We start from the raw sequence: 22,198 nt of genomic DNA on the forward strand, positions 1-22,198 counted from the left end.
GTTACGTTTCCAATAAAATTTCATGGGAACGGTCAATGGGCACCCATGAAGTTTGCCGAGCGCCTCCATGTAGTCTCATGTTAGCGTTTTTATTACACCTTTGCCCGGAACACACCCGGAACACCCTTTTCTGACCACTGTGAGCAGAAACTGGGTTTTGTTGTTACAGAAATAATTCCTTAATCCTTACTATGTCCTTCCAAGCCACTCTGTAATTGTATAACAAATGTGTACTACTAGGCGTCAGCAATACAGGTCTTCCACATAGTACTGTCATCCAAAGCCGGAACTAGGGGTGTGCGTGCGGTGCGGTCACACAGGGCACCGGAGGTGGCACCATCGCTGCCCCATGGCACCTGCATGTGTCTTGCAATGGAATGGCGCCCTGGAGCCAGTAGCGCTACTGCAGAGTCACCCGGGAGGGGGATGCTGAGGACGCTCGAGGCTAAGCTCTTCTTCCCGGCACCAACGGCCCAGACCCCTAGACATGACCTTGTGAGGTCACAGATGTAGGGAGCAGCATAGGGCGCGCTGCCACCTTGTTACTGTGCAACCTCATGTGTGACATGAAATGCGCCAAAACAACCACTGGGGCCAATTCTGCGGTGGGAGATAAATAAGCAGTAGCTTTGTATCTGGGACAAATCCTGCTGCAACACAAGGGGGCAAATACATGTTATGTCTGCATGCAGGGTAAATACTGGCTTCCGCTGCATGTAGCCCACACATGATGGCCAGCACACTGCAATGCAGATGTGAGCTAGGACACGCCCCTCCCAAATATATTTATACATATTAGTATTTTAGTACTATATTTATACATATTATTGCTATACATATTTAAACTAAAAAAATCCAACAGCAATGACCAGACCTGACGAGGACAGGAATTCTCACGCCGCCTGGATCGGACTTGATAAATTATATGACTGCTAGCACTGTAATAATACCTAATCCTTGCAGAACATGGACATATCAACTTCTATAATCTGGAACCTTATTTAGACCACTTTGGCCGGTCACCGATTAGCTGCACACATTCATACCTTAAGAAACCACCGTTCCTGCATGTAATTCTGTGTAGGAACATTTTCCACTCCATCAAAGGTTACTTCTAGCATGGACTGCCTCTGAACCCGTCCTATCCTCACCCTGGTGTGATAACATTTTATTTCCCTATTCCACCGAACACCATAAAATACCAATATTACATACAGGAGTGTTATAAGCCAGGACACCCCTATAGGACACAATACAACAGTCTCCCTGGGCGTCACCTGGAAAATTCCGGCATCCCCCGGCCGTAGAACCTCTTCTCCACATTCCGTCCATCTTGACCATACTCCACTTCTTGTATTTGTCGGACTCTAGGGTGTCTGGGGTGAGGTTACAGATCTCCAGCCTCGAGTAATGTCTGAGGAAATCATTATAGGCCATCCTGAGAGAGACATAAAACCAGAAACACAGCTGTGACAGCAGCTACATACATCACCAACATTGCGTGTATAGACATTACGTGTACAGATAATGCGTGTACAGATATCACGTGTAGGTACAGGGCCTGGGTACATTTACCAGGCAAGTCGTCGCTATAAAGATATAACAGGCCATGGACGATATTATTTCTCTTCACGTATTACTTTACTTTTTATAAGCACATCTGTAATTCACACACAGAACAAGACATTCGGGTGTACGGCCTATGGACCCATTGGGAACCGCCGACATTACACAGGCTTTATGTGGCAGCCATTTTGTGGACTTAACATATATTCCTGGGTCACTGTAAACCAGTGATATCACTGTAGCACAACACGCCCCATCAGTGGTGAATTTACCATCAGGCATGTATCTAGGGGCGCCTCTTCTCATTTTCAGTCTGAAACTACTAAGGGGTCTATTCCTGAAACAGTGGAGAAACACACCAGTGGTGAAGTTGCCCATGGCAACCAATCAGCACCTCTCTTACATTTTATAAAATGTACTTGATAAAGGCTTCCTTCAAAGCTGATTGGTTGTCATGGGCAACTTCCCCACTGGTCCGTACCCCATCTTAAGAAGAGTGTGGAGCATACTTGCCTACTCTCCCGGAATGGCCGGGAGGCTCCCGAAAATCGGGTGGCACTCCCGGCCCCCCGGAAGAAAAGGCAAGTCTCCCGGACGAGTGCCCACCACCCGCAACCCACCCGCATCACCTACATAACCCCCGGCGGCGCAGTTCAAAGTGCGCGGTCCGGGAGTCAGATGACGCGATTCGCGTCATCCTGGCCCCGCCCCCTGCCTTGCAATGCCAATATTAACGGCATTGCTAGACAGGGGCGGGGCCACGATGACGTGATCGTGCAGCCACTCCCCCAACCCCACCCCTAAGCGTCATCAAGCCGCATCTCCACACCCCTGCTGCTCCGACCTGGCTGCCTCCTCCCAGAGGGGGCAGCCAGATTGTCGGTAAGTATGGTGTGGAGGGGTAGGACATACTCAGACTGCCTCTGTAAGATGTCTTATTTAGTAAATATGTACACATAATTACAAATAAAATAAAATGTCAAGGCTTATTTTTATATTATATTAATTTTGCAATTGCCAAATGAGGGCTTATAATTAATGAAAATGATAAAATTGGGAGGTGAGTGGTGGCCATTTCTGTTGTGCTTTGGGTCACCCTGAGGCCTAAATCCGTCCTTGGCCCTCATGGTGTTACTGGTGCCTAATGAAACAATTCATGCATTCTCATAAACACAAAATGGCTGACAGGGCTCCATGCGTCAGCCATATTGTCCTGTTTCACAGACTGTACTCTACTGAGGTGAGAGGGTATCAGAAGGAAACAAACAATGATTATATAAAGAACTATATGACATTTTATTTCAGAAAAATTGTAAAGTTCTGTAATATTTCCCATGATATATCTCAGAATGATATACTGAGGAGGGCTCTCCTTTACCAGCAGTTCTGGAAAATGCAATGACATTTCGCCTATAATTAACAATCGCAGCAGCGAGAAACCACCAGACTTCTAAATAAGGGAACTTGGTGGCGTAATAAACAAACAAAATGAATTTTAATCACTTAGACGACAAACAGTGCAGAGTCTAAATAAACCACTGTTGAACGTTGTAATACAGTATTATTATTATGATTATGGTTCCCGCTAATTGTGATTTTGGCACGAGTAGGGGAGTCTAGAATTACATATAAAGTGCAGTATTACAGCGTGTGGTGATGTCGGGCGCCCTGCACCCACCGGCACAAAATCACCGCAACAATCTGCAGAATTTAGTTTTGGAAGAAATAAAAATAAGGGTCGGGGAGAACTTTTATAACTCTGAAACCTAAATGACCAAATCTAAGCTGGGTATTTCAGTGTATTGTACTATATCCTGCCACTGCCAGCGTACGGGTTACACCCAGATTACTCACTGCACAACATGTGGTGTTCATTTATTTGCATAGGAGGTGCGGTTTCCACTCCAGGCCGCAGCGCACAATCTGAGCCTCTAATGTAGAAACTGGAGATCCTGTGACAGCTGGAAATCCGATCTTGCATTATCAGATTTCTACCAGCAGGGGGAGCCCTAACTCACTGTCCTGCCAATGTGACCAGGGTAAGAATTTCCTGCTGTCTGTGGGTGAGGTTACGTGACTCATCCCTGGTGCCTCATTCTCTTCCTTTATGTATCATGGAAATAACGTGTGTGTGAAAGAAAACAGAAAAACACAATGCGGTTTTCCGTATAATAAAGGCAACTTTGTGTGTGTGTGTGTGTGTGTACATGTACAATATACACACTTGAAGTTGTACATGTAATAAATAAACCCTTACGTCTTTGCACTATTAATCAGCACAAATGGACGCTGCACAGACTGCGCCTAACTTGATTTACAAGTTCCATGTTCTGTATTAAATTAGGGGTCTGTCCGGCCTCACAGAAACCAATTACCAGACGGAAACATTTGTTCATTTCATTATTTTACTCATTGTGGATTTCACTGGAAAACAGAAAAATTATGTAAACAGAAAACAAAGAAATGTTTCCTATGAGCAGCGGTGCAAGTATGCGGGTACGGAGTACCCTTAAGAATTTGGCAGCGGGTACGCTGCCACACACTTTGCCATTACCACAATTATAATGTGCCACAAAGCAACAAGACCATGGTGCTTTGCAGCATGACGGCTCCTCCCACTTTGTCAGGGTTACTGGGAGTGCGACAGTGGCTGTATTTTCCTGTTATAATGGAGGCATGACTGTATATTGTTATTAAATGGGGCATTACTATATATTTCTATTATACTGGAGGCATTACTATATATTTATATTATACTGGAAGTATCACTATATATTTCTATTATACTGGAGGCATTACTATATATTTCTATTATACTGGAGGTATCACTATGTATTTCTAATATACTGGAGGCATTACTATATATTTCTATTATACTGGAGGCATTACTATATATTTCTATTATACTGGAGGTATCGCTATGTATTTCTAATATACTGGAGGCATTACTATATATTTCTATTATACTGGAGGCATCACTATATATTTCTATTATACTGGAGGTATCACTATGTATTTCTAATATACTGGAGGCATCACTATATATTTCTAATATACTGGAGGCATTACTATATATTTCTATTATACTGGAGGCATTACTATATATTTCTATTATACTGGAGGCATTACTATATATTTCTATTATACTGGAGGTATTACTATATATTTCTATTATACTGGAGGTAGTACTATATATTTCTATTATACTGGAGGTATCACTATATATTTCTAATATACTGGAGGCATTACTATATATTTTTAGCCTTGCCTCCAGATTTAAAAAAAAAAATGGGCTGTGTCGTGTGGCCACGCCGCTAGTATCATGTAGCCACTCCCACTAGCAGCATGTGGCTACGCCCCCTCACAACACATGCCCACGCCCATTTTTCGACACTCAGTACCACTAAGAAAATATTTCTACTTGCACCCCTGCCTATGAGAGGTGTGATATATAGACTTTGCCTTGCAGATAGGGCACATACAGCGCTGGCAAAGTGATTGGTGCCCAGGTCCTGGCCCTACGTGGTGCATTTCATATTGGCACTGTACTTGTTGGCAGGGAGGGTGTTAGAACTCGCACTGTGAACACTCCAATAAGGTCATTTATGGGGCATATTTGGAGACAGATATATACAGGAGGTATATAAAGGGAGCAGAACAAGAAAAATTGGTAATAATTTGTTACATAAAAACGTAAATGTATTAACACAAAATATATAATTGATCACAAAAATGTTATTTCTTCTGCCGTTTCTGCTTATTTTTCACCAACTTGACCTTAGGGGGCGACTTTATATACATTGCCGTTCCCTTTACATTGAGACCAGCTGCAATAACAGAAACGTGTAACTCCACGTGATTTTCCTTACCAAAACTCTCCATCGTCACACCTCTTGATCAGTCGTTCCCTCTCGCTGGGATCCACAGCATTCCATTCACTTGAGCTGGACAAAAGAGACAGAAGCAACGTGAGCTGCATAGAAGAGACAGGAAAAGTAACGTGAGCCGGACAGAAGAGACAGGAGAAGTAACGTGAGCCGGACAGAAGAGACAGGAGAAGTAACGTGAGCTGGACAGAAGAGACAGGAGAAGTAACATGAGGTGGATAGAAGAGACAGGAGAAGTAAAAGGAGGTGGATAGAAGAGGCAGGAGACGTAACATGAGGTGGATAGAAGAGACAGGAGAAGTAACATGAGGTGGATAGAAGAGACAGGAGAAGTAACATGAGGTGGATAGAAGAGGCAGGAGACGTAACATGAGGTGGATAGAAGAGGCAGGAGAAGTAACATGAGGTGGATAGAAGAGGCAGGAGACGTAACATGAGGTGGATAGAGGAGGCAGGAGAAGTAACATGAGGTGGATAGAAGAGACAGGAGACGTAACATGAGGTGGATAGAAGAGACAGGAGAAGTAACATGAGGTGGATAGAAGAGACAGGAGACGTAACATGAGGTGGATAGAAGAGACAGGAGAAGTAACATGAGGTGGATAGAAGAGGCAGGAGACGTAACATGAGGTGGATAGAAGAGACAGGAGAAGTAACATGAGGTGGATAGAAGAGACAGGAGAAGTAACATGAGGTGGATAGAAGAGGCAGGAGACGTAACATGAGGTGGATAGAAGAGGCAGGAGAAGTAACATGAGGTGGATAGAAGAGGCAGGAGACGTAACATGAGGTGGATAGAGGAGGCAGGAGAAGTAACATGAGGTGGATAGAAGAGACAGGAGACGTAACATGAGGTGGATAGAAGAGACAGGAGAAGTAACATGAGGTGGATAGAAGAGACAGGAGACGTAACATGAGGTGGATAGAAGAGACAGGAGAAGTAACATGAGGTGGATAGAAGAGGCAGGAGACGTAACATGAGGTGGATAGAAGAGACAGGAGAAGTAACATGAGGTGGATAGAAGAGGCAGGAGACGTAACATGAGGTGGATAGAAGAGGCAGGAGAAGTAACATGAGGTGGATAGAAGAGACAGGAGACATATCATGAGGTAGATAGAAGAGGCAGGAGACATAACGTGAGCCGGATAGAAGAGGCAGGAGACGTAACATGAGGTGGATAGAAGAGGCAGGAGACGTAACATGAGGTGGATAGAAGAGGCAGGAGAAGTAACATGAGGTGGATAGAAGAGACAGGAGACATATCATGAGGTAGATAGAAGAGGCAGGAGACATAACGTGAGCCGGATAGAAGAGACAGGAGAAGTAACATGAGGTGGATAGAAGAGACAGGAGACGTAACATGAGGTGGATAGAAGAGACAGGAGAAGTAACATGAGGTAGATAGAAGAGACAGGAGAAGTAACATGAGGTGGATAGAGGAGGCAGGAGACGTAACATGAGGTGGATAGAAGAGACAGGAGAAGTAACATGAGGTGGATAGAAGAGACAGGAGAAGTAACATGAGGTGGATAGAGGAGGCAGGAGACGTAACATGAGGTGGATAGAAGAGACAGGAGACGTAACATGAGGTAGATAGAAGAGACAGGAGACGTAACATGAGGTGGATAGAAGAGGCAGGAGAAGTAACATGAGGTGGATAGAAGAGACAGGAGAAGTAACATGAGGTGGATAGAGGAGGCAGGAGACGTAACATGAGGTGGATAGAAGAGACAGGAGACATAACATGAGGTGGATAGAAGAGACAGTAGACATAACATGAGGTGGATAGAAGAGACAGGAGACATAACATGAGGTGGATAGAAGAGACAGGAGACATAACATGAGGTGGATAGAAGAGACAGGAGACATAACATGAGGTGGATAGAAGAGGCAGGAGACATAACGTGAGCCGGATAGAAGAGACAGGAGACGTAACATGAGGAGGATAGAAGAGACAGGAGACATAACATGAGGTGGATAGTAGAGACAGGAGAAGTAACATGAGGTGGATAGAGGAGGCAGGAGACGTAACATGAGGTGGATAGAAGAGACAGGAGAAGTAACATGAGGTGGATAGAAGAGACAGGAGAAGTAACATGAGGTGGATAGAAGAGGCAGGAGAAGTAACGTGAGGTAGATAGAAGAGGCAGGAGACATAACGTGAGCTGGATAGAAGAGGCAGGAGACGTAACATGAGGTGGATAGAAGAGGCAGGAGACGTAACATGAGGTGGATAGAAGAGACAGAAGAAGTAACATGAGGTGGATAGAAGAGGCAGGAGACGTAACATGAGGTGGATAGAAGAGGCAGGAGACGTAACATGAGGTGGATAGAAGAGACAGAAGAAGTAACATGAGGTGGATAGAAGAGGCAGGAGAAGTAACATGAGGTGGATAGAAGAGACAGAAGAAGTAACATGAGGTGGATAGAAGAGGCAGGAGAAGTAACATGAGGTGGATAGAAGAGACAGAAGAAGTAACATGAGGTGGATAGAAGAGGCAGGAGAAGTAACATGAGGTGGATAGAAGAGACAGGAGATGTAACATGAGGTGGATAGAAGAGGCAGGAGAAGTAACATGAGGTGGATAGAAGAGACAGAAGAAGTAACATGAGGTGGATAGAAGAGGCAGGTGACGTAACATGAGGTGGATAGAAGAGACAGGAGATGTAACATGAGGTGGATAGAGGAGGCAGGAGACATAACATGAGGTGGACAGAAGAGACAGGAGAAGTAACAGGAGATAGATAGAAGAGGCAGGAGACATAACGTGAGGCTCCATCATCAGACAAATCATAGATCCTGGCATTTTACGTAAACTGCATCTAGGTGTAAACTGCAATCACAGCCACCTATCAGCTTCCATTTATCTTGTGTGAGTCAGACAATGAAAGCTCAGGTACGATTAGCTTTTCTACTTCATGCTACTAAACAAACCTTACGGCCCTTTACTGCCAATACTCACTTATCGCTCCAGGCTCCGGTCCACTCAACTTCTCCCCAGGGATTTCGAATTCGGATCAGCTTCTCCTGGCGACCTCTGTAGTCTACCTGGGAGAACGAGAAAGCGCATTCATACAAAATAATCTGTTTACTCAAATTAACAGGTATTTGGCGGTAAGCACCAACACCATCTGTGTGGGGTTTGTATGTTCTCCACATGCTTTGTTGGTTTCCTCACACCGGTTTTGTGCCTGTAATGGGTTATTAGATCGTCAGCTCTGCAGCGATAAGGACTGATGTGAATAAACATTCTCTGATTGTACAGCGCTGTGCAATATGTTGGTGCTACATAAATATATAACACTCATAAAACACAGTATAATATTCATTCATAAATACAGATAAATGTATGAGAATTTTCGGTAAACAAAAGCATAGCCAGCATTGTGTGGCTGTGAACGGGTCACCGTGCCCTCACCTCTTCTGCGGCAGTCACGGAGTAGGCGTGGCCCTTCACCAGTTTCTGGGAAGTAATCGCCTCCGTCTCGGCGGCGCTTGTGATCTGCAAGATGGAGAGAGGTGAAACGGTTGCTGTGTGCTTGTTTGCCAATAGCCACAGGCATTTTTTAGTGAATGCTATCACATAGTACTCCACAGCAAAGAACAATGCAATTTTCCTTTGTACACCTGCTACAGCCTGATCATGCTGTAAGGAAGGAAGCTCGGAGCTCACCACCTGATGGCAGAACCTATTGAATACAGAACAACTGAAAATGCTTTGAAGTTGTGAACAAAGGTCCTATAGATCCTACTAGTCAAGGAAATATATAACGTACTGGTAACTAACAAAACATTGTGCAATATCAGCCCATACGGTATACAGAAGAATAAGTCTCTTGCACAGACATAGACAGCAATAGCAACAGCTCCACCCGTACGTAGCCTTGAGAGCCTCGATAGACCTTGCACTTCTCCCCTGCCAAACACATTTTCATATCTCTTCTGTCATATTAATGAGCCATATTTCTATGCAAATCAACTATTAATGTGGCCTGGGCAGATGTCTGGGCACCCTGCCAGTCACCCACCTCTTCCCTGGCAGAAATCACAGCTCATAAACAAGTTCTGTAGCCATGGACTCTAAGAAGAGAGAAGATCCCGAAAACTGGCTGTAACATCGTTTCAGCCAGATTTAGGGATTCATCCAATGGGTCAGATATTGCAGACAGTGCAGGCGTCTCCTGTGACAGGCACATATTGCAGGCAGTGGCAGGGCGGGGGCTCTCCTGCGACAGGCAGACAGATATTGCAGGCAGTGCAAGCGCAGGGGCTCTACTGTGACAGGCAGTCAGATATTGCAGGCAGTGCCAAGGTGGGGGCTTTTCTGTGACAGGCAGTCAGATATTGCAGGCAGTGCCAGCGCGGGGGCTTTCCTGTGACAGGCAGTCAGATATTTCAGGCAGTGCCAGCGCGGGGGCTCTCCTGTGACAGTCAGATATTGCAGGCAGTGCCAGCGCAGGATCTCTCCTGTGACAGGCAGTCAGATATTGCAGGCAGTGCCAGCGCGGGGGCTCTCCTGTGACAGGCAGTCAGATATTACAGGCAGTGCCAGCGCGGGGGCTTTCATGCGACAGGCAGTCAGATATTGCAGGCAGTGCCAAGGCGGGGGCTTTCCTGCGACAGGCAGTCAGATATTGCAGGCAGTGCCAAGGCGGGGGCTTTCCTGCGACAGGCAGTCAGATATTGCAGGCAGTGCCAAGGCGGGGGCTTTCCTGCGACAGGCAGTCAGATATTGCGGCAGTACCAGCGCGGGGGCTTTCCTACGACAGGCAGTCAGATATTGCAGGCAATGCAAGCGCGGGGCTCTCCTGTGGCAGTCAGTCATATATTACAGGCAGTGCCAGCGCGGGGCTTTCCTGCGACAGGCAGTCAGATATTGCAGGCAGTGTCAGTGCGGGGCTCTCTTGCGACAGGCAGTCAGATATTGCAGGCAATGCAAGCGCGGGGCTCTCCTGTGACAGGCAGTCATATATTACAGGCAGTGCCAGCGCGGGGCTCTCCTGTGACTGGCAGTCAGATATTGCAGGCAGTGCAACCCCCTAGCAAGCTTTCATTGTACAACATGCATCACACAGATCAAAGCCAGCCACAGCTTCTTCTACTGCACTAGTGCCACGGACGTCCCCCCTTATCATCGGATGAATAAGACGCCACTCACATCTATAGAGCAGCCCAGGAGCGAGCCAGTCTTCAGAGCCTTCTGTATGATCTTGTAGAGATCGGCTGGAGCCTTCTTCAGGTCGTACCACTCGGCAAGACCCCCGGTGAAATCTTCGAAGCCCTCAGTGGTGGCACCGCCAGACAAAGCCTCGTAAGAGCCATTCAGCCTGCATGAGACGACACAGCCACACTTACAGGTAACCTAACATTAATGTCCAACGAGGGCTGTCCGCGTACCAGCGCCAGGGTATACAGTGGTACAGGGCAGATCATAGTACCAGGGATGAGATGACAGCAAAGCTCTGATCAGTGCAGCAAAGGTTTAAGCACCATATTGGGCTGACGCGTTTCGCCTATACACTCTAATGCGTTTTACACCCTTTATCTAATAAGCCAGGCAGATGGCGGTACCGTGTGCTCGGATATATGATGTAAACTGTGATCCTTCCAATATAGCTCTCTGGGGCACACAAGCCGGTTTTGCTGACAGACCAATTATTTGCTCTGCACCTATGGACGACTGCAAGCCGTGCGCATCCCAGTCGATCACCGCTTGCGGCTGTTCGGGCGTCACTGGGCGATACAAATGAATCCACTCAATATGCACAATACACACACTTACTTGGCATAGGCTTTCTCCAGCAGTGCGCTCCAGAATTCAGTCCCCTCAGCGGAGTGCAGGAAGACAAGTTCCCCGTTTTTGGTCGGCAGACGATCATCTATCACCACGTCCACCCATTCGCCAAACTGCCAGAACTGGAGGACGGGGAGAGAAACCACTGTTACTGGGAAAAACGGGTCACAGCCTCGCCCGCTTCATCTCACGGAAATAATCCCAACCCTGAAAACATGACCCGGTTTATGTAGCTCAGAGTATACCTTGGAACTCGCTTACCTTATACGTTCTGGCGCCGCGGCAGATGTCCCCCATGTTGGCTGATACACCACGCGCTTCCCCATAACCGTGTGAACATTTATTGATTTATTAACTAAACCATGACCACTTTGTTATCATTAAATGAAGAGGTGGAGGCGGGGGTAAGAGGAAATTAAGCGCTTTCAGATGTACGGCTGTGAAGTGTTGTAAGGAAGTATACAAAACATAAGGAGCGCTTGGAGAAAAGTACAAAAATATTCGAAGCCCCTTTGCCTCTTCCAACAGGCTAAAAGGTTGTCGCTGCCCCTCCCCTTTAAGCTTCCCATACAGTAAATGAGAATACGGACCACACTGGTCCTGGCTGAGATATCCCCAGCAGTAAGCCTGTAGGGGAACGCAGCACGGGGCCATTGGGAATCCATGCCGGTCCTGCGAATGTCGCATCCACAAAAAGACGTGTCAAACCTTGGAGAGAGATAAAGTACCAACCAATCAGCTCCCAACTGTCATGTTACAGTCTGTGTTTGAAAATGGCAGGAGCGGACTGATTAGTCCTTTATCTCTCTGCAAGGTTTGATACATCCCCCCACCCCTCAGTCCTCAAGGCACCTTAACAGTCCAGGTTTTAAGTATATCTGTGTTTGAGCACAGGTGACAATTAGTACCGCAGTACATTTTATTTAACCATCTGTGCTCAACCATGGATATCCTTACATCCTGGCCTGTTAGGATGCCTTGAGGACCGAGTTTGTGAACCACTGCTTTAAGGGAAAACTTCCATTCCTCCTCATTCATAAATCAATTGCCGACGGCTGATGACATCTCGTCCAAATATCGTGACTAAAATAACCGGGGACCTCCAGTCGTCAGGTTCATTCTCTTCCTCACAGAATCCCCTAGATGTGTTTTATTCTGGTATTACCTGGAAATGGAATATTCCTGCATAGCTGTCCTGGAAGCTCTGGTCTGTGGGGACCACCCGGGACAGGATCTGCTCATTGAGCGTGAGCGAGGCAATGGCGGCCAGCAGCCAGCAGTCCCCTGGAAGACAGAGAACGGGTTATGTGAGGCGACGCTGGGCTGAGCTGACGTCTGGACACAGGCTCGTACTGTACGGAGGGATTTATCATGCTGCTGCTCAGGGACAGTAACGTTTTTGTGTCCTTCATTTAGAATATAAACAATATATTCCTCTACAGTTACATAAAGATGTGTCTGGAATATATAAGTATTATATCTGATGACTAAACTGTATACCAGGTAATACTGCCCCATTTCTGTTTGGGGGCAGTTTAGTTTGAGGGCCTGGCGCAGAGGCGCACGCTAACGGCACGCAATGCGGAAGCCTACGCAGCTGAGCAATTAGTTGCTAATGCGCATTTGTGAACTATTCTGAAAACTCCCATGGCGCACGTGTTACCCTGAGTGTACGCACAAACCGCGGTCACATACGGAAACACTGGGATCAGATATAGCAAGGGAAACCCTGTGCGTCTATAAATGTAAATAAGTCATATTATACTTCCCAACGCTTCCAGCAGCCATCGCGGCAACACATCGCGTGACCCAGGAGCACAGGCAGGTCCCACATTCTACATGAATAAACATTTGCTGAACCCAGTGATTGTGGGGAGGAGGGGACTGATGTTCTGAATAGGAGATGTGTGCCTGCGGCTGCATGTTATACAGCTGATTATACAACTGCATTCCAGGCCTGATGGGAAATGCCAGCAGTGTGCACTCATAAGGGGGTGTTACAGCCAGCAGGGAGCACACTACAGGCTCCTCCAATACAGCCGCCTGCACTCTCAGGGCCGGATAGGAAACGCCAGCAGTGTGCACTCACAGGGGGGTGTCAGAGCGAGCAGGGAGCACACTACAGGCTCCTCCAATACAGCCGGCTGCACTCTCAGGGCCTGATGGGAAACGCCAGCAGTGTGCACTCACAGGGAGGTGTCAGAGCGAGCAGGGAGCACACTACAGGCTCCTCCAATACAGCCGCCTGCACTCTCAGGGTCTGATGGGAAACGCCAGCAGTGTGCACTCACAGGGGGGTGTCAGAGCGAGCAGGGAGCACACTACAGGCTCCTCCAATACAGCCGCCTGCACTCTCAGGGCCGGATAGGAAACGCCAGCAGTGTGCACTCACAGGGGGTGTCAGAGCGAGCAGGGAGCACACTACAGGCTCCTCCAATACAGCCGCCTGCACTCTCAGGGTCTGATGGGAAACGCCAGCAGTGTGCACTCACAGGGGGGTGTCAGAGCGAGCAGGGAGCACACTACAGGCTCCTCCAATACAGCCGGCTGCACTCTCAGGGCCTGATGGGAAACGCCAGCAGTGTGCACTCACAGGGGGGTGTCAGAGCGAGCAGGGAGCACACTACAGGCTCCTCCAATACAGCCGCCTGCACTCTCAGGGTCTGATGGGAAACGCCAGCAGTGTGCACTCACAGGGGGGTGTCAGAGCGAGCAGGGAGCACACTACAGGCTCCTCCAATACAGCCGCCTGCACTCTCAGGGTCTGATGGGAAACGCCAGCAGTGTGCACTCACAGGGGGTGTCAGAGCGAGCAGGGAGCACACTACAGGCTCCTCCAATACAGCCGCCTGCACTCACAGGGTCTGATGGGAAATGCCAGCAGTGTGCACTCACAGGGGGGTGTCAGAGCGAGCAGGGAGCACACTACAGGCTCCTCCAATACAGCCGGCTGCACTCTCAGGGCCTGATGGGAAACGCCAGCAGTGTGCACTCACAGGGGGGTGTCAGAGCGAGCAGGGAGCACACTACAGGCTCCTCCAATACAGCCGCCTGCACTCTCAGGGTCTGATGGGAAACGCCAGCAGTGTGCACTCACAGGGGGGTGTCAGAGCGAGCAGGGAGCACACTACAGGCTCCTCCAATACAGCCGCCTGCACTCTCAGGGTCTGATGGGAAACGCCAGCAGTGTGCACTCACAGGGGGTGTCAGAGCGAGCAGGGAGCACACTACAGGCTCCTCCAATACAGCCGCCTGCACTCACAGGGTCTGATGGGAAATGCCAGCAGTGTGCACTCACAGAGGGGTGTTACAGCGAGCAGGGAGCACACTACAGGCTCCTCCAATACAGCCGCCTGCACTCACAGGGTCTGATGGGAAACACTAGCAGTGTGCACTCACAGGGGGGTGTTACAGCCAGCAGGGAGCACACTACAGGCTCCTCCAATACAGCCGCCTGCACTCACAGGGTCTGATGGGAAATGCCAGCAGTGTGCACTCACAGGGGGGTGTTACAGCCAGCACACTACAGGCTCCTCCAATACAGCCGCCTGCACTCACAGGGTCTGATGGGAAATGCCAGCAGTGTGCACTCACAGGGGGGTGTCAGAGCGAGCAGGGAGCACACTACAGGCTCCTCCAATACAGCCGCCTGCACTCACAGGGTCTGATGGGAAACACTAGCAGTGTGCACTCACAGGGGGGTGTTACAGCCAGCAGGGAGCACACTACAGGCTCCTCCAATACAGCCGCCTGCACTCACAGGGTCTGATGGGAAATGCCAGCAGTGTGCACTCACAGGGGGGTGTTACAGCCAGCACACTACAGGCTCCTCCAACACAGCCACCTGCACTCTCAGGGCCTGATGGGAAACACTAGCAGTGTGCACTCACAGGGGGGTGTTACAGCCAGCAGGGAGCACACTACTGGCTCCTCCAACACAGCCGCCTGCACTCTCAGGGCCTGGCCTACAGTTACATATGGAGTGCAGTTGTGTAACATACAGACGTGGCCTAGAGCAAAATGTAGGCAGACAACTGCATCCGCACCCAGAGATACATGTATCTGGCATTTGTGGGCACTTGCGCCTAGAGTAGCCGTTCAGGGGTGCTTGCACGCAGGCGCAGTACAATGGCAGAGGGAAGCAGCACGTTACACCACTTTCAGAAGGGTCTAATTCAGAGTTATACAAAGGTTTACATTCATTAGATACTCTGAGTATATACTCTGTACAGTGCTGAGGACACTTTGTGGTTCCTTAATAATAAAGGATAAATTTGCCCCTGGATAATTGCCCCCCTGATCCTGGCCATGTCCCAGCGTAGACTATCCGCCACTGCAGGGTACCAGGTGTGATCTATTATTTCCACAACTGTAACGTAACACACAGGAACACACAATACTCTGTGCACTATACCCCAGTGTAGGTAACAGAATATTGCTGCATTAAACGCTCGGCAGGTTCAGCGGTTCCGCACAGATTCTCAGATGTTCTTCAGGACAATAGAAGCGGCCACCGGATCCTATTGTTATTCCGGACTACAGGTTAACCGGTGACAGAAGAGGAGACAACACCTGCACCTGCCTCCTAACAACGCACGGGGCCCAAAGTGTCTGCTGACACAACAGACGGATGGGGAGACGTTGTACAGAGGCCAAGTCACCCTCGGCAACCTCAGGAGTTCCCGTACGGGGTGTGGATGAACGACACTCCCTCACCTACTAAATAGGTCACACGAATTTTGCAATCATTATATTGTGTACAGACAGAGAAGTTACAACGTATTAAAATGTAGAACCAAATACAATCATACCTCCCCTTTACTGCTAAGAAACTGGTGGCTGATGGCAATCAGTACCACAGACGTGTCTAATTATCATAATTTACTTTTATAGTGCCAACATATGCTGCTGCGCTGTACAATCACATCCTACAGCGCCTCACACAGTCCACTGACCTCTGCCACAGAACCTCCCAGCTTCGGCCCGCGGAGAGGCCATTAGGTGATGCGCTGAGTGCGCGCCGTGTGGCAGGCGGGATCATTAAACATTGTTATGATTGAGGAAATCCTATAATGGGCCTGATTCAGAGTAAAACATGCAGAGGAATCCCCAGCACTGCCCGTTCTCGCAACAGGTTCTAGTTTAGAAGACTATACTGTAGCTTGCGTTTAGAATGTAAGCACTCACGAGCAGGGCCCTCTTCCCTCATGTGCTTTTCTGTCTGTTACTTAAACCATCTTCGACAACACCAAATCCCTCGGTTTTCTGCCACCCTGATATTTATGTCAGTGTCAACTGCTGATGTAGCTATGTTTATTTACCCTGTACTTGTCCTATACTGTCATCAACTGCAAGTCGCTGTTTTGCCGTGTTGCGTAATTGTTTATGTACTCTGTAATTGGGCACTGCAGAACCCTTGTGGCGCCATATAAGTAAAAGGATGATAATAATAATGAAACCGCTCTTCTTTGCCAGTGGTGACGCAGCTCCTAGTGCAGCGGATTATCAGACTAATAGGATAACCCGCCTGACTAGTATGCTAATCGCTCGTCTGATCAGCTTTGCATCACCGCCCTCAGGGCTTTCTCACCCCAATCAGCTCTTAGAGTGCACTAAATACAGAACAAATAACAGTCCGTGGTGATGTCACAGCAACGCCTTCTAAACCGTGAATGGCGGCTTCTATAACGCATATATCTCGTGGGGTAATACCCACTGCCAGTATAACAGATAATTGCCCTCATTCAGAGTTGTTCGCTCGCTAGCTGCTTTTAGCAGCATTGCACACGCTAAGCCGTCGCCCTCTGGGAGTGTATCTTAGCTTAGCAGAATTGCGTATGAAAGATTAGCAGAATTGCGAATAGAAATTTCTTAGCAGTTTCTGAGTAGCTCCAGACTTACTCCTACACTGCGATCAGCTCAGTTAGTTTCGTTCCTGGTTTGACGTCACAAACACACCCAGCGTTCGCCCAGACACTCCCCCGTTTCTTCAGACACTCCCACGTTTTTCACAGAAACACCTGCGTTTTTCCACACACTCCCATAAAACGGCCAGTTTCCGCCCAGAAACACCCACTTCCTGTCAATTACATTACGATCACCAGAACGAAGAAAAAACATTGTTACACCTTGAGTAAAATACCAAACTTTTGTACTGATTTACTTGGCGCATGCGCACTGTGAACATTGCGCATGCGCCGTTTGCGACTAATCGCTCTGTAGCGAAAAAAACAACAAGCGAACAACTCGGAATTACCCCCAATGTACAGATGTGTCCTCATACGTCTATCCTCAATACGCAATGCATCTTTTGTGCAACGCAATAAACCTAGGACGCACAGGGAGACTGTGCTGACTAATGTGATATAGGACACTTGTATATCTGTGTGCGACTGAGTCTGTATACGGAGCAGAGCAGAACAGAACTTGTATTGGAGAAAAGCTGCGGCTCCTACTTTATAGCACTTCACATACAGATTCAGAGACTCCGTCACACACAATATACAAGTGTCACATATCACAGTCTCCTTGTGCATCCTAGTGTTGTGACTAAGACGCATTTTCGGCAAAAAAGACGCCCGGCGCTAGAAGATTATCACGCGACCTGGCGTGCCAAGAGGGGTTGCTTGGCGTGACTGCGGAAAAGATGTATGAGGACAGATATGTATCATATATTATATAGAATAATGATTTATAGAGAATATTTAATCATTCACATCAGCCTGTGGACCTTAAACTCTATAGGGGAGGTGTATTAAGATTTAGAGGGAATTTGGTCGCATTTCTCATGAGCACTAAGCTCTGGAATGCGTTGCTATGCATTCTGGGACTTGATTGTGTTGGGTAACGCCATCTTTAGATGGCGTTACCCAGTAGAAGCCTATGGGATTCTTTTTGCAATTCCCACTTAGGGATCCAAATGGATTTCTCCTATCACCCCTGCAACGTGTGTGTCACAATGTATGTGCAGACAGTCTCCCAGCTCCTGGAAGTCCTATCGCAATGGACCGTTCCTACCGGGAGAACTGTCCTTGACCATTTATTTCAAGCATACAGTGTTAATAAACGTCATTATGCTTGCGATGGAATGTGATGCATCCGCCCTCTGTCATTACTCTAGCACAGTCTTTTTGGTTGCTATAGGCAACTTCTCCCTCCCTATCTAACTCAAAGGTTTGGTACATCTCCTGCTATGTCCCCCGCGAGTGGTCTTCAATGTGCCGGCTGCCGGGATCCCGACAGCCGACATACCGACACTTATTCTCCCTCGTGGGGATCCACGACCCCCCTGGAGGGAGAATAAAATCGCGTCGCGCGCCACCGTGCCCGCAGCGAGCCCGCAAGGGGCTCATTTGCGCTCGCCACACTGTCGGTATGCCGGCGGTTGGGCTCCCGGCGCCGGGAGCCCGACCGCTGGCATACATTACTACACCCGTCCCCCGCCATATCTACATACTGTACACACACATTAGGCTTAATACTGTTAACCTACCAATAAATGTTTGGAGTGTGGGACGAAATAAATATTTAAGGGAAGTTACAAAGTCTTATAGCTATAAATAATAGCAATCTACGGGGCCCATTTATCAATGCTTTTTAGCTATTTAAAAGCTTGTTGCGTATGATAAATGATGCGGCAGCCAATCAGCTCCCAACTGTCAGAGTTTCAAATAGCTAAAACTCATTGAAAATGGGCCCCTAATTGAGTGTAAATCAGATGCACGCAATCCGTGACTTACAAGTGCAGAATCAGTTTGGAGGGCATGCTGAGTCATGTAGTTCCAGAATACTTCTGCCAGTATATCAGTAAGTGGCATATTAACGGTTAAGTGGCTGTGCAACAGTAATGTAAGTATTAGCAGAATTAATGGAGCGTGTCATATACTAGCCTCCACAACTGCATATATGGAAAAGTAGTTTAGGCTGCTTGGTTACCATGGTGATGTGTAACAGGAAATCACAGACACGAACCCTCTTCCACCATTCACTTCCTCTCCTATGTCTGCTCAATCCCCCACCTGCCGCTGACTGAGGTGTCTTGCAGAGGAGGGGGCACCCATCAGACAGCGGGGGGCTGCTTATTCATGTAAATGGAGTCACAGGCAAATGCTTCAAACTTAGGGGTCTATTTACTAAGCAGTGATAAGAGCGGAGAAGTGAGCCAGTGGAGAAGTTGCCCCATCAACCAATCAGCAGTTCTGTATAATTTTGTAGTAAGCAAATTATAGATGTTACTTCAGTGCTGATTGGTTGCCATGGACAACTTCTCCACTGGCTCACTTCTCAGCTATTATCACTGCTTAGTAAATGTCCCCCAAAGTGTACTAAGATAAAGTACCAGCCAACCAGCTCCTAACTGTCATTTTTCAAACACAGCCTGTAACTTGGCAGTTAGGAGCTGGCTGGTTGGTACTTTATCTCAGTCCACTTTATCTCTCTCCAAGGCTTAATACATAGGCCCCTAAACTTGCAAAGAAGTAGCAACGTCAATGCGCAGTTCGCAGCTACAGAAGCAACACAATTCCAGGAGGGTAACTCCTATCTTCCCAGGCTTAGGTGTGATAATTACTGTATTATAACTTACTGTGCCATCGTATACATGATACATCATAGATATTGTAACAAGAAGAGTCAATGAGCATATTGGAGATGCAAACGTCCAGATCCGGCCACATTTCTGTCGGATAGGTTCGGGGTGATTACAAACTGCACGAGAACCTGATGCCGTGTAATTAAATGCATTTAAATGATTCTCTACACTGAAGAGTGACCTGAATATTAAGACAATACAGACAGTCTATAACAGAAGCTCTGGGGAGCAGGGATCTCTCTACTACGTAGCTATGTTATTTTATATACTTGTAATTGTCTGCAATGGTCAAATGTACTTAAGTAACATTGCTGTATGCTCTGTATGACGCTACAGAACCCTTGAGGCACCATATCAACAAAAGATGACAGTAATATTATATAATGAATGATGCTCCCGGTGTACCTGCAGGGAGCTTAGTCCTCTTACCTAGTGCTCCTTGACAAATATCAGTCCGAGTTGCTCCTCCACTGATGAACTGAGGGTTGGAACACAGATCCTGAAACGCAAGAAACTCTGTTATGTTCTGGAAGGAAACTGTGGACACGACGAGCCCCCACTAACCAGAAATTCTAACCGGAAGTTACAGAACAAGAAGGAACGGAACAGATCTGGTCTCCAGTCACAATGAATGTTCTCTGTTGGACCTCTGTAGAACCTGACCTAAGGGGGCTGCCGCGTGCAGCGCTTCCCAGGATGGTCTCACATTTTTCACCCAATCACAATAATTATTTTGGGATACTTTAAACTCCTGATGGATCCAAACTAACAGGACAAGTTGGAACAGGGTTCATGTCTTATTCAGGACCTACAGTGATCATGTATGGGGTGGATTCTATGGGATGAACAACCTTCAGGTCACATGGGTTTATTTAATTATAGGAGGCCATCCTTCACCATCAGCTTCTCTAGGAGCTGGGAGTTTCCCTATAGGCACAACCTAAGGACAGGTCATTGGTCATTATAATCCCCGGAATGACTGGGTGTAGGGGACAAAAAATGTCCATTAATCCCACATCAATATCTAGTGTGGAATCTGCACCTATTCAATCTAAGACCCAGTCGCTCCGCACAGTAAAAGCAACAGGGTGCGTCCGTACAGCGACAGCGGAATGTCTCCGTGTAATGCCCCCACATTCATTGTACAGCACTGTGTAATATGTCGGCATTATGAAAGCTAAATATTAAATAATAATAATAATGACTGCGTTCATTGGAATAAGGGGGCGTGGTTCATAGGGTCAACCACACTTAATGTCGACCAATAGTGGTCAACCTAAGTCAACATCCAAAATAGGTTGACACAAGCTTAGATCGACGTGATTAAGGTCGAAATGACAAAAGGTCGACATGAGGTTTTTAAAAAAAAATTGTGTCGTTTTCTTCGTAGAGTGACAGGGAACCCCAATTAGTGCACCGCTTTGCTCGCCACACTCCGGGCAAGGTTACCGTTACCAGTACCAGATTAAGGTCATGATGGGCCTGGAGCTGAAATTTATAAAGGGCCTATTTTGCACCGCCACAATGGGTGTGATCAGCATGGTGGGGGTGTGACTACTGATATGGGGGTGTGGTCTGTGCCATGGGGTGTGGCTAGCACCATCGGGGGCTTAACTAGCCACCTACCATCAATTTATGGACTAACTATACAGATTTACTCAATATATATATATATTATAAAAAATTAGATGCAGTCAGGATACTGACGGACGGGATCCTGGTGCTTGAAATACTGATGTCGGAATCCCGTCCGCACCAGGAACACAGTCGTTGAAATCCAGCCAGGACTCGGAATCCCGGCATCTAAATAACGACACCTGGAATCCCAATCCTTTATTCAGTGGGGCGCAATTGCGTCTCGGTGCGCGCGTGGTGAAGGAGGGGATTAGGTTTACCCATCAGAAGAGTGATTAGGGTTAGGGTTTAGGGATGATTAGGCTATGGTTAGTTACCGGGCAGGGAGGGTTAGGGTTAGGCATTTAGCAGGGGAGTTTAGGGTTAGGCAGTGGGGAAGGGAGGATTAGGGTTAGGCACCGAGGTGGGTTAGGGAGCTTAATGGGGGGCTGTTGGGATTCTGATGGACGGGATGCCGCTGTCTGTATACTGACAGCCAGCATCCTGTCCATCGGCGAATCTTACTGAACCTTTACAATGTACAGTTTGCCTTATTACTAAAAAATATATATATATATTTACACACACACACATATACATATACACACACACACAGTGGTAGAAGTGGAAATTTTGAAGTGGGGGTATGCAAAAATCAAGGAAGTAATTATGCGCACGCCAAAGGCACGCTCCAGAAAAGGGCGTGGTCACCCAAAAGGGGGCGTGTCCAGTGTAGTAGAACCCC

General features: G+C 47.6%; 1 protein-coding gene across 1 annotated transcript in view; it reads right to left on the minus strand.

The window, feature by feature from the left end:
- Positions 1 to 22,198, minus strand: part of LOC134910694 (calpain-2 catalytic subunit-like) — a 65,939-nt gene that overhangs the window by 29,159 nt on the left and 14,582 nt on the right. The window contains exons 2-9 of the mRNA XM_063919017.1: positions 20,269 to 20,338; positions 12,415 to 12,533; positions 11,238 to 11,371; positions 10,614 to 10,782; positions 8,874 to 8,957; positions 8,418 to 8,503; positions 5,436 to 5,510; positions 1,278 to 1,438 (exon numbers count right to left, since the gene is read on the minus strand). Coding sequence (XP_063775087.1) covers positions 1,278 to 1,438; positions 5,436 to 5,510; positions 8,418 to 8,503; positions 8,874 to 8,957; positions 10,614 to 10,782; positions 11,238 to 11,371; positions 12,415 to 12,533; positions 20,269 to 20,338 — 898 coding nt within the window. The remainder of the gene's footprint in view (positions 1 to 1,277; positions 1,439 to 5,435; positions 5,511 to 8,417; positions 8,504 to 8,873; positions 8,958 to 10,613; positions 10,783 to 11,237; positions 11,372 to 12,414; positions 12,534 to 20,268; positions 20,339 to 22,198) is intronic.

The sequence above is a fragment of the Pseudophryne corroboree genome, chromosome 4, assembly GCF_028390025.1.
Source record: "Pseudophryne corroboree isolate aPseCor3 chromosome 4, aPseCor3.hap2, whole genome shotgun sequence".
NCBI classification, from domain to species: Eukaryota; Metazoa; Chordata; class Amphibia; order Anura; family Myobatrachidae; genus Pseudophryne; species Pseudophryne corroboree.